Here is a 12,746-nt window from a genome sequence, read left to right as displayed (position 1 = left end):
ATCCAAGTTTATCATTTTAAAAGGCTAATTGATCATTAGAAAACCATTTTGCAATTATGATAGCACAGCTGAAAACTGTCGTTCTGATTAAAGAAGCAATAAAACAGGCCTTCTTTAGATTAGTTGAGTATCTGGACCATCAGCATTTGTGGGTTCGATTACAGGCTCGAAATGGCCAGAAACAGAGAACTTTCTTCTGAAACTCATCAGTCTATTCTTGTTCTGAGAAATGAAGGCAATTCCATGCGAGAAATTGCCAAGAAACTGAAGATCTCGTGTGTACTACTCCCTTCACAGAACAGCGCCAACTGGCTCTAACCAGAACAGAAAGAGGAGTGGGAGGCCCCGGTGCACAACTGAGCAAGAGGACAAGAATATTAGAGTGTCTAGTTTGAGAAACAGATGCCTCACAAGTCCTCAACTGGCAGCTTCATTAAATAGTAACCTTAAAACACCAGTCTCAACGTCAACAGTAAAGAGGCGACTCCGGGATGCTGGCCTTCTAGAAGGCCAGTTTTATTGCTTCTTTAATCAGAACGACAGTTTTCAGCTGTGCTAACATAATTGCAAAAAGGGTTTTCTAAAGATCAATTAGCCTTTTAAAATGCTAAACTTGGATTAGGTAACACAACGTGCCATTGGAACACAGGAGTGATGGTTGCTGATAATGGGTCTCTGTACGCCTAAGTAGATATTCCATTAAAAATCAGCCGTCACCAGCTACAATAGTCATTTACAACGTTAACAATGTCTACACTGTATTTCTTATCAATTTGATGTTATTTTAATGGACAAAAAATTTGCTTTTCTTTCAAAAACAACATTTCTAAGTGACCCCAAACTTTTGAAAGGGTAGTGTATGTTTTTTTGTTGTTGAGAAAAAACAATGATTTGAACATGATCTTGGGCCTTTAGTTCATAAGCCAAGCACATTTCCATCATGTAATCCATCTCAGTTTCTCAGCTAGCAATTCTAAAGCCATACAGTGGGCCACTCCCTGTTCTACACAGTGTTGCACACAAACTTCTATCATAAAATCAAAGAGAATGCAACTTGACCTAACCATATAAACAGATTGCTAAAGTGCTTTCTACGGGCCACTAAAGTAAAAAGCTTGTGGTGGGATTGTTGTTCCACTCGTTAATGTCCACGGAACGCGCTGCATTAGTTGTGTTACAAGGGGGAGGACGGCGAACCACACCAACCCCCTTATCATTAACCTGCTCATCTCCATGCTGCTCAACCGCACATGCTTCTGCCGAACTCACCAACCGCAATGTCTTGAGGAAATCACGCTCCCTTGGCTTACCAGGCCGAGTAAACGTGAGCGCAGGAAAGAAACACAAGGGGGAGACAAATAGACAAGGACACAAGTTGGACAAATGAAAAGGAGGACGTAAAATGAACAGAACAATTCCAAAATAGAAGAAAAGGAGGAGGAAGAGGGTAGAGAGGAAACAGGATGTAAACAAAAGAACGTGTGGGCGACTTCAAGGAGAAATATTAGCTACACCTATTTTAGAGGGAACCTAATTTCTCCTCACGAGTTACAGAGAACGCATGCTGCTGCAACCCACCAAACAACTGACATCAAAGACAGCTATGATTATGATTCATTTTCATATTCTCTAATGTGATGACATTTGAGTATGACATTTGAGTAATAACAAACAGCCTTAAATCAAAATTCCTACGTCTCCAATCCAGCCATAATTTCTTTCAAGTCGTGTTTTTTTTGGAATGCAATGACATTACAAACATTGAAAACATTGTAATGCAGTTAGTTTCTCCCAAGCCTTGTAGCATAAATGGTCTTGGGGCGTTTTCACATATCTGATTGATGCATCTGATCGACACTATAGCTGTAGAATATACTCTATATGTGGGCTTTAAGTGTATATAAAAACAAAGTAAATTCTGGTCCTTGCTTAAGAGGTTGCTTCAGGATCTAGGACCCGATTGATAAACAAAGTGATATAATACATTCATAGAAAAAAAGGTGCTATCTAGAACATAAAAGGGTTTTCGGCTGTCCCCATAGGAAAACCCTTTAAAGAACACTTTTTGGTTCCAGTTAGAACCTTTTTGGGTTCCATCCCACTGGGCAAAAACTGGTTGCAACTGAATTGGATTTTCAAAAAGTCAACAACGTAAGGGAATTTTGTATTTTTTTAACCCAACTTTTAACCTAAATCCAATGACATGTTATATTTTTTGGTTGATTTCACGATAGTTGACCTCTCAACCAAATGTAAATCAAAACTAGACGTTGAGATGACGTCTGTGCCCAGTGGGATGAAGAACCCTTTCCACAGAGGGTTCTACGTGGAACCCCAAAGAGTTCTACCTGGATCCAAAAAGGGTTCTCCTATGGGGACAGATGAAGAACCCCTTCAGGAACCCTTTTCTTCTAAGAGTGTATGTGTCTGAAAAAGTGGACCCTGAACTCTTATTTACATTTCTTGTGTGAAGGAAATTGTACTTTCCTGGAATTCTCATGCAACGTGATACTGCACCAGGGAACAGAAATCATATATGAAAACTCCCTTTACTTTAATCAGAATCAAACAATGGAATTAATTGTGTTATCTAGGGGTTTAGAAGCCAGGCAAACCATCACTTATAATGTCACTCTCTATTCAAACCTTTCTTTCAAGTATACAAGCACATTTCCAAAAAGGAAATGTCTTGAAAAATGGCACCTTATTCCCTACAATATATGAGCTCTGGTCAAAAGTATCCTATGGAATAAGGTTCCATTTTAGACATACCCTCTGACTCATAACATATACATGAGGGGTGATAACAGGCTAGAGCTACATTACCATGACAACACACTACTCACCAATGACTGGCCAGACAGGACCTCCAGCAGTGAGATCAGGTTATGTCCATCTCGTAGGTCTTCATACAGGTCATTTACATGCTTCCGGACCTAAGGCCAGAGGAAAGGAATGTCATTATCTCTTCCTGTTGAAATCATTAAGGCACTAGGGAGGGCAGTATTAAACATGATGAGGGTGCATATCTATTGGAATATTGAAATCAGTCTTGTGTCAAATAGTACGTCAATTTAGCTTGGAGTTTGCACTTTTGAGCCTATTGCATTGAAGTGGGAAAACTAAATCAAGTGCAGCTCCAGTACTTGACACAATGTATTTGACCCAGGTGTGATTAGAATCTGTGATAGATTACAAGATTATGTTTAATACTGTTTATGCATCGAAAGGTTGTTTTGTGCAATAGAATAGGGTTCTTAGAACTCTCTCATCTGTGTCTGTGTGAACTGAGAGGAGCCTCTAAAGCTTGGGCTGGCAACTGATGAAGTGATGGAAACCAACAGCCACATTCCATTCTGTGATTAGTGGTGTATGTGAGGGAGATGTCTCCGGTCTGACTGAGCCTGCATTTCATAGACTCAATTGGTGTCTGTAAGGTACCAGGGATGAGATCTGTTATGAGTAGCTGATAAGAAGAACATTGTCTTGGGGGCCAACCTCTGGTTTCCATACAATGAGAACAGTCTTCACAGCAGATACTGTCTGCTGTGAATTATTCATTTATTTCATACAAAATCGAACCTTTTCACCCATTCCACACATCTGCTGTTTGTCATGTAGACTAAGAGGGTGAATCTTTGCTATAAAATATCTTTGTATGTCAGAGAAAACCTTACTGACAGGGTTTGTCTGTCTTTCTTCCCAAACGGCTTGTAATGACAATGTAAGCACAGTGCTGAGTTCATCATATAGTTAAATGCAAAGAAGATCTGCCAAAGGCAATGTATGATATAGATTAGCATGTCCATTTAAACATGAAGCCAAAAATCTCCACTGACTGTAACTGACATGCTGTAAAGAGGCTGGGAATCAGGGTTATTTGGTCCCAACATTTCTCTCAAAGATGCAACAGCAAACACTCACATACATGCTAAAACACGTACTCTACACACACGTACACATGGATTTTGTGTTGTAGATATGTGGTAGTGGAGTAGTGGCCTGAGCGCACACTTAATGTGTTGTGAAAAGTGTTGTGATATGTAATGTCATGTAATATTTTTTATGACTGACTTAATGTTGCTGAAACCTAAAAAGAGTAGCCGCTAATGGGGATCCTTAATAAATACAAATAAAAAGGCCTTATTAGCATAATTCCCCATCAGGTTCCCTACCTACCTTCAGACACTAGTGCCCTACCTCTGTATAACAGAGGGAGCACATGGCTTTGACACATATCCATGGCCCTCAAATAACTTCACCCTGACCCCACACTTAACAACTCCAGTCCCAGGCTTTCTCCTCCCAGTAGGCCCATCTCCCCTTCTTCCTGTCCTGAATATCACCAGGCCTGTGAAATCCCCCAGCTGCCCGGTGGCCTGCTTTTACCCAGGCTAGGCGGCAGGCCCCTCTCCTCTCTCCCACATAACCCCAGCAAGCAGGCACAGCTGTGGGGCCAAAATAGACCCGCTCCCTGGATCCCCTGTTACAAGTTGGTCAGCCAAATATTTCCTCCCACTATTACTCAGCACTTTTAAACTCCCCCGGACAATGTCACAGGGGATAAGGCATGTTGACCCTGGCACTAGAGAGTACAGTAGTTAAAATGCCTTTCTTTCCATGGGTACAGTTCACTCTCAAATTCAGATATTGTATTACAGTTTGTAGTACCGGCAACAACATCTAAGATGATGGGGAAAATAATGAAATATGGCATAATTGAGCTCAAATAGCCAAAATATTCGACCTCCATCTGTAGTATAAAAAAAGTTGAGCCTTGTAACTCATGCCATCGTTGCAACATTACTCCAATAATCCTGCTCCACTGCCCTAGCAACATAAAATGTCACTCCAAACAGGATCACATTGACACACAGCTGTGCCATGTGTTAGCTTAGGGGGTTTACAACACTTTTGCCTTCGACCAAATAAATCAGGCTAAATCACTTGAATAGGTGACAAAAACGGGATTACAACTCGCTCCCTAAGCACATTACACAATAAACTGGCATGGATTTGCATGCATAATAAACACCTTGTCTTGATATAGTTTATGCTTGCTCATATACTGTTTTACAATATGGGAAAGTGGGAAATTAATCATTGAATCAGTTACTCTGCCTCTGCCAAGGGGATCCCTAATTCCATGGCAGATGAACCAAAGCAATTTAGATTCTTTCGGAGTCAATGAAAATGACTGGGTACATGTATACCGCATCACGGAATGGGTGGAAGAAGATATGCAGTTAGTACAAACTCTGGCAAGCTAGCAAATGCCATCTCCCATTAGCACCTCTGCTAAACATCTATCATCAGTTATGTAGCCCAGGATGAAAGGCTGTGGTGCTTTGCTGATCACTCTTCAATGGGTTATTCACCTCATCAGGTAATGACACAGTATAGTTAATCTTCATGGAAACTGACAGGACTAAAACATGAAACAGCCTGTCTTTCAGTGATGTTTTTTGCTACTGTAGGTAGCGTTAGCTAGAGCTAGTCAGCTGTACCTGCGCCAAAACGCATGTATTTTTCATTTTATAGCTTCTTTTTAAATAGTGAGCGAAAATGTTTTAAGCAATTTTATTTCCTTGACTGATCAAAACTTGTTTTCTCATGGTCCCTCTTGTCTCTCAGCAGCAGACATTTAGTGAGTAATACGTTTGGAGCATCACATTGCAAATCGAATTGCAATACACATATAGAATCATGAGAATTGCAATGCATATTGTATTGGCACCTAAGTCCCGCAATAAATATCCTATCTTGAGGTCCCTGGCAATTCCCAGCCCCACTGTCTTTCCATTATCATGACCATTATACCATCACTGTTGTAAAAACAGTAACCATTTCAACCCAGTACGGCCTAAAGGTGAGGACAGAGAGGTGGAGGTACAATACACTAATTAGGCATTGAGGTATGTGAGAAATAATCTACCCATGGGACCGGATTCCTAATTTCCAAGAGTCTTAGTGACATGGAAAAATCAAGAGATGTTCATGATTAATGTGCATCTCTAGACTGAACGTAGCTAGTAGCTACCACCGTAACTGTGATACAAGTCAACAATATTAACACATACTGTAGTCCTAACTCTCTCTCTCATATTACAGTCTCTACGTAGATCATTGAACTGGAAGGCCAAAGAAAGTCTCCCCAATCCAAAAAAAGGAACAATGAATTGGGAAATAAAATGAATGGTACAGCATGTTTCTAAAAGAAGCTCTGCGGACAATCAATTCTTACCTTCAGGAGATGTTGGTTTATCCATTTTGTAAAAGTCTTTTTCTGCACTCTGTCTCTTTCATCTGAGAAAAATACACAAAAAAGACATTTAGCAAAGTACTTTACATACATACAGTAAGCATGGTGTAACTTTAAGACACACATGCAGACACAAACACACACACACACACACACACACACACACACACACACACACACACACACACACACAGAGGGGATGGTCATTTGCATGACAAGTGGAATTGTGATTTACTACTACAATGAGCCAGCCGTTCATTCCTCTTATCAATGTACTGTATATGTTTCACTCGGCGGAGTCAGTTCAGAAGGGAATCCGAGTGTGGTGGCATCAGCGGATATTGCACCAATTGGATTTGCACTCTACTTACATGCGGTCTATTTAAGTTGACCACTTCTACACATGCTTCCTCGAAGCTGGATGTCGCTGGTGTCTCTTGCTGCCGCGCTGCTGTATCTAGCTGTTACTCTCTATGCTTGCTGTTTCTTAAATCCCACCACCACCCTGGTCGATAGGCTGTTGGTCGTTGGAGATTTTTTTTTTTATCACAGTGCTTAAAGCAGCAGACAAGCTCAGTAGCCTACATATAGTTGATTTTATTCAAACATAGGGTGTGTCTATATATGGAAAAATACACGTTTGAACATTTCGACCAACCCGATTGGTCGAAAGAACAGACGACCTCGGTCGACCAACATTTGTTTTATTCGGGGACTGCCCTAATATCGTGCTCACTGCCTGTACTTATATTATCATCTTCAAATGATGCTTCGCTCTGGCAGTGAGCTTCCCTGAAGGAGCCGAGCCCTAACGCAAAAGACTATGCATTGTTATATTTTCGAATAAATGGTTACATGTACACATTTCCTTTCTGAACTACTGCATACATAATGATTAGATACAAGACTATCCTAATACTCTTACACATGTGGGTTAATTTCTAGTGAATACAGTAGTCTCCAGAGACATTGATATTTTTGGAAGCGTAATGAAAAAGAATGAACTTCAATGCATGAGGCATAGCTTCCATTACTCATGCTTCAGTATTGTCCACGGTCTACCACATTATTTTGTGTTTCCTGTACCCATGACAACCAGACTGGCTGCTTCCACATGCAGGCTCTCACAGACCTGAGTCTCTCTGGGATAGAAATGGAAACATAAAGGCTCAATTGTGAGCTGTCAAGGCAAACTTTCGCCAGGTATGCTACACAGACAAAAACGTTTGCTCAGAGAATCTAACACAGACAAAATCCCCATACTATATTTCTGTATCATTAGCCTAACAAAATCCATTACTGTACAACACTGCACATGGCAGTAGGCTAATGGTTCTGAGACACACAGCTTGGGGGGAGAGACCCTCCTTACTTCTCTCTGCATTACCTGTCTCACACAGGAAGATTAAGAGAGAAAGCTGCCAAGTGGGATTCAGGATTCAGGCCAGATACCTGTCTGTCCTACTTTATATTTCGGCCTAAAGGTCCATCTGATATAAGCCCTCAGAGGAAGACATTGATACCAATCACAAGCCCAGTAAATCATGCAATCTGCATCTTCTTTGACTTTGGAACCAAAATGCAAATAACATAGATAACCTCCTCCTTTTACAACACAGCATAACACAACAGATTTTAGCCTTGGGAGGTTTAAAGTCCCCTTCTAAATGAGAAACTAGCGGCAAACTTCCACGCTCAGTCAGCAACTGAAATTCCCAATCCTTGGATTCTGGATGGTGAATGGAGTAAAGTGAAGCAGGAAGAGATACTGACCCATGCAGCACATCAACGTCACCAGGTGAGCGCTGAGTTCCCCGTCACGCCCCAGCAGGTGCCACATCTCCCTAGCCATAGTTAGCTCCCGGGGGCTCTGGAGAGAGTGCATCATGGTCCCGGCAGAGGGACGGCATGTGTGTGCGATACCGACGTTACTGAAGGAGCAGCAACAGACTCCTCCTCCCTGCCTGCCAACCTCTAGCACAGCTTGCCGCTGCTCCCCTTCTCGTCAAGCATCCAGAATGAGTCCTGTCAGATTTTCCACAGCAACTCAGAGGTTTTCTACCATGTTTAGTGTTTACTTAAGGTCACAGCACAATGCGGCTCAATGCCATTAAGGGACTAATAAGGCTCCTTAAGAAAAGGAGAAAGGGTATTTTTATGATTATTAACCTATTTTTTAGAATGACACTTTAAATCTAAAACAGGAGGGGGCATCAGTTTGGAGAATACTACTGCAGTAGCCTGTATGCAGCTACAGTATGTTAAAGCTTGTTTGTCTAATCGAATGTTGAGTAGAACCTAGGAATAGATCTAACAATTACATTTCTTATAGGTATTTAACTGATGGATAAATTAGATTACTACTAAGGCAATTCAAGTTTATGTAGTGTCTTTAGGCAGAGAGAAGTTAACTAGCAATGTAATCAACAAATTGATTAATCTTATGCAATAACGTCCAACAACCAACAGACTCAATTTCAAAAAATACAAACACTTTTTCCCCCTCAGACTCGCAAAACGTACAAAATCTGGACAAAAACTCCATTCATCAAAACAATCAACCTCCCAAAAACAGCATATCAAAATGGCAATTAGTCACGTTGTCATAATATTAGCTCTTTACTGAAGAGAACATCATGGGTTATTAACTATTTTCCGTCTTACTCTGAGGTCAGTAAATTAACCAGACAATCAGTATAATTTGTCAGATCCTTGACAAATCTAATTTTCTCTGCAATGAGTGGTACATCCCAGCGGAGTGAGCCCATGCTGAGACAGTTATAAAAAGATCAGACTGTGTGTTCTATGTCAGATGTGACACGTTTGTGAGGCTGATGTCCTTGAATTTCAAAGGCAAACGTATTTTAATGAATTCTGGATCCAAAAATATCTGTCTGCATTTTTACTGTATGTGCTTTATTTGTACTACACATTTGTCACATCCTACAGTGCATCACCCACAACAATGTCAATCCCTGGTTCATCAAACACATCTAACACACCGAGCACACTCAATTGCGCTCGTTGGGCAATAACTACAACACCAACTGAAATTAAGACAAATACACTTTACTTAGTGCTATACAACATAAAATATTTCCCCTAAAATTACCATGCAAAAAACAGGCAATAACATGAGGTCATACATTGGTCAGTTTTGACGCTGAATACTGATGGGTGATTGGTAATTTAGGCCTATCCCTATTCCAGATGTGTCTCAAAGGTGCTGTCACTGTCAGTGGTTATTAGCTGCCTCTTTCATTTGGTTAATAGATAAATAGTGTGTGTGTAAAGCTACAGAGAATTCACTACTGGGCTGGGAGTCTGGGACTAGGGATTGCGCCAAATGTTAGTGAACAGAAGAGAAAGGAAAAATGATCCATCCTGCCTATACCCTTGTTAATAAAAAAGTACAGTGTTTTAAATCCACCACTGCCATAGTAGTGTACCAGACACCTGCTGCTATATCACTCCTTCTCTCTCCCGCTCTCCCTGAACATATATCTCCTGTTCCCTCGCTCTCTATCTCCATAACCGTTAGGTAAATCACAACTGCGACTGGGTAGAGCTGAGCTGAGCTAGGCCTTCAGGACGTTACAATGTGTGATCCTAGTGGCCTGAGGCTGCTTACTACATAATACATGAGGATAGCCAGAGACTCATTAATACAAATGGGATCTTCAGGGAGTGTCCAAGGCAACACCCTTCCCTGCTCAAGGCCCAGAGACAGGATGAATTTGCTGTATCATTGACCACCAAGGCTCATTATTATGGTGCAACTAAGGATGACAGTTTAAGTTTGAAATAAATCCAGTAGTAGCTGGTTGGATACAGTACCACTGAGTTTGTGGAATGTGTGTAAGAGGGGTAATCTTTAGAGAATGGTGCCCTCTTGAGGGACAGGTTGAGTGAACATGGGCCTACACTTATTTCACTTTGAAATATTATAAATCTTTCTTAAATCTTCTAAAATAGTGAAGAATCACTTCATAAAAACCCAATATTACTTACCAATGTGTGTGATGAGGTATATTATATACAGAGTAATCAGAGGCTGCTTTTACAACCACATTATTACACCTAATTGGTAGTATAGGTCAGGACTGGAGCTCATAAATACCAGTGCTGGTTTAGCAGCTCAACACTCCATTAAAGTCAGGGAGAATAGTTCCAGTCCCATCTGATCTACTCAGACCTGCCCAGCTTCCTACTGTAACAAATAACATGATGTCAGATTAAACATTATGACCATCAGCTGATGACTACAGTACCTTATCACAACATACTGGAACATAGTCATCACTCGCACTCACCAACACATTATTATAACGTTTATATCCAATAAACCTTGTGATGTTGGACTTGGACTTTTATTTAATATTTTATTCAACCAGGAAAGTCCCATTGAAATTGACAAGTGAGCCCTGGCAATTCCCCATCATATATTCTCCATTGCCTGGCAAAACTAATGACCCTTACTTGAGCCCTTCTCCACAACATTGAAGTTGATCCAGCTGGTAATCTGCAAGTTACACACAAATGCACACACTGCAGGACAGGCAAATGTAAATATACTCCTCATTAGCACACATGGTGTCACGTCCTGACCAGTATAAGGGGTTATTTGTTATTGTAGTTTGGTCAGGACGTGGCAGGGGTGTGTTTGTTTTGTGTTGTCGGGGTTTTTGGGTATTGTTCTATGTTTTTTCTATGTTGTGTATTTCTTTGTGTTGGCCTGTATGGCTCTCAATCAGGGACAGCTGTACATCATTGTTGCTGATTGGGAGCCATACTTAGGTAGCCCTTTTTCCACCTGTCTTTTGTGGGAAGTTGTTTTTGCACTGCTGTGGTTAGCCTGCAGAACTGTTTAGCTGTTGTTCGTTTTTTCGTTTTCTTGTTTTGTGTCAAGTTCTCAATAAAGTAAATATGAGCATTCATGTACCCGCTACATTTTGGTCCAATCCTTACGACGGCCGTGACACATGGTCTGGATCATCAACAAAACAAGGATCTGGTCACTGCTAGACGAACAGAGTGTGTGGAATCCAGGCCCTCTCTTGGTTTCTCATTAACAACTTAAGGTTATGCTAACTGTTGATGTGTGGAAGTGCAACAGTCCACCCAGGGCCATAGGAGCGTGTTAAATGTGTTACCTAACAGCTCTTGACCTCTGACTTCATTCGTCTGTTTCACTTTCACTGTTGCCAGGTTCCACTTGGAAGGTTACCCTTTGGAGTCGAAAACCAAAGGAGCGGAATACTTTTGAAAATGACTTTTTAACCGGTTAAACATTGGAACATCGTGTGAGATGGCAAAATGCCAGAGGGGAATATGTTGAATAACATTGTAATAACTACACGTCATCGGCCATATATAATTATTTAATTGATTTATAGATGTTTTAATGTGATCACATATAGCGCCTACAGAAAGTATTCACACCCGTTTGACTTTTCACCCCAACAAATTTACAAATTGGGATTAAAATGGATTGAATTGTCTTTTTTTCCCCAACAATCTACACAAAATACTTTGTCATGTCAAAATTATATATATATATATATATTTTAGATTAATGAAAAATAAAACACCTTGATTTGATAAGTATTCAACCCCCTGAATCAATACGTTAGAATCACATTTGGTGGCGATTACAGTCTTTTTGGGTAAGTCTCTAAGATTGTACAATATTTGCCCATTATTCTTATTTAAACTCTTCTAGCTCTGTCAAGTTTGTTGTTGATCATTGCTAAACAGCTACTATCAAGTCTTGCCATATATTTTCAAGCCGATTATGTCAAAACTGTACCTAGGCCACTCAGGAACATTCAATGTCGTCTTGGTAAGCAAATCCAGCACAGGAGGTTGGTGCCACCTTAAATGGGGAGGATGGGCTCGTGGTTATGGCTGGAGCGGAATCAGTAGAATGGCATCAAATACATAAAACATGTGGTTTCCATGTGTGCTTAGCAATATTCTGTTTATTTTTATCCCCAAAAAACTCACTTGCCGATGACAAGCAAATACAATGTTTTTGATCCTCAGTTTTCTTGTCTCACAGCCAATTAAATCCCCATTGGCCTCATGGTGAAATCCCTGTGCGATTTCATTAATCTCAGGCAACTGATTTAGGAAGGATGCCTGTATCTTTGTAGTGACTGGGTGTTATAATACACCATCCAAAGCATAATTAATAACTTCACCATGTTCAAAGGGATTATTCAGTGTCTGCTTTTTTTTACCCATCTACCAATAGGTGCCCTTCTTTGTGAGGCATTGGAAATCCTACCTGGTCTTTGTGGTTGAATCTGTGCTTAAAATCCACTACGCGACTGAGGGACCTTACAGATAATTGTATGTGTGGGATACAGAGATGGAGTAATCATTCCAAAATCTTGTTAAACACTATTATTGCACACAGAGTTCATGCAACTTACTATGTGACTTGTTAAGCAAATTGTACTTCTGAACGTATTTAGGCTTG

The 12,746-nt window shown here is 40.6% G+C and overlaps 1 protein-coding gene across 27 annotated transcripts in view; it reads right to left on the bottom strand.

Moving 5' to 3' along the window:
* The window catches only part of LOC106612695 (dystonin), a 189,989-nt gene that overhangs the window by 135,426 nt on the left and 41,817 nt on the right, over positions 1-12,746 (bottom strand). For 20 of the 27 annotated variants that reach the window (XM_014214222.2, XM_014214117.2, XM_014214148.2 and 17 more), the window contains 3 exons: positions 6,245-6,306; positions 2,847-2,936; positions 1,270-1,305 (listed from right to left, as the gene is read on the bottom strand). In XM_014214222.2, the coding sequence (XP_014069697.2) occupies positions 1,270-1,305; positions 2,847-2,936; positions 6,245-6,306 (188 nt within the window). Of the gene's footprint in view, positions 1-1,269; positions 1,306-2,846; positions 2,937-6,244; positions 6,307-8,035; positions 8,178-12,746 lie in introns of those variants that run through there. The other 7 variants (XM_014214126.2, XM_014214284.2, XM_014214274.2 and 4 more) reach the window with 3 other exon arrangements.

This window comes from Salmo salar, chromosome ssa01, assembly GCF_905237065.1.
Source record: "Salmo salar chromosome ssa01, Ssal_v3.1, whole genome shotgun sequence".
In the NCBI taxonomy this organism is placed as follows: Eukaryota; Metazoa; Chordata; class Actinopteri; order Salmoniformes; family Salmonidae; genus Salmo; species Salmo salar.
Note: the sequence above shows the minus strand (reverse complement) of the source record. Positions and strands in the feature narration are given on the sequence as shown.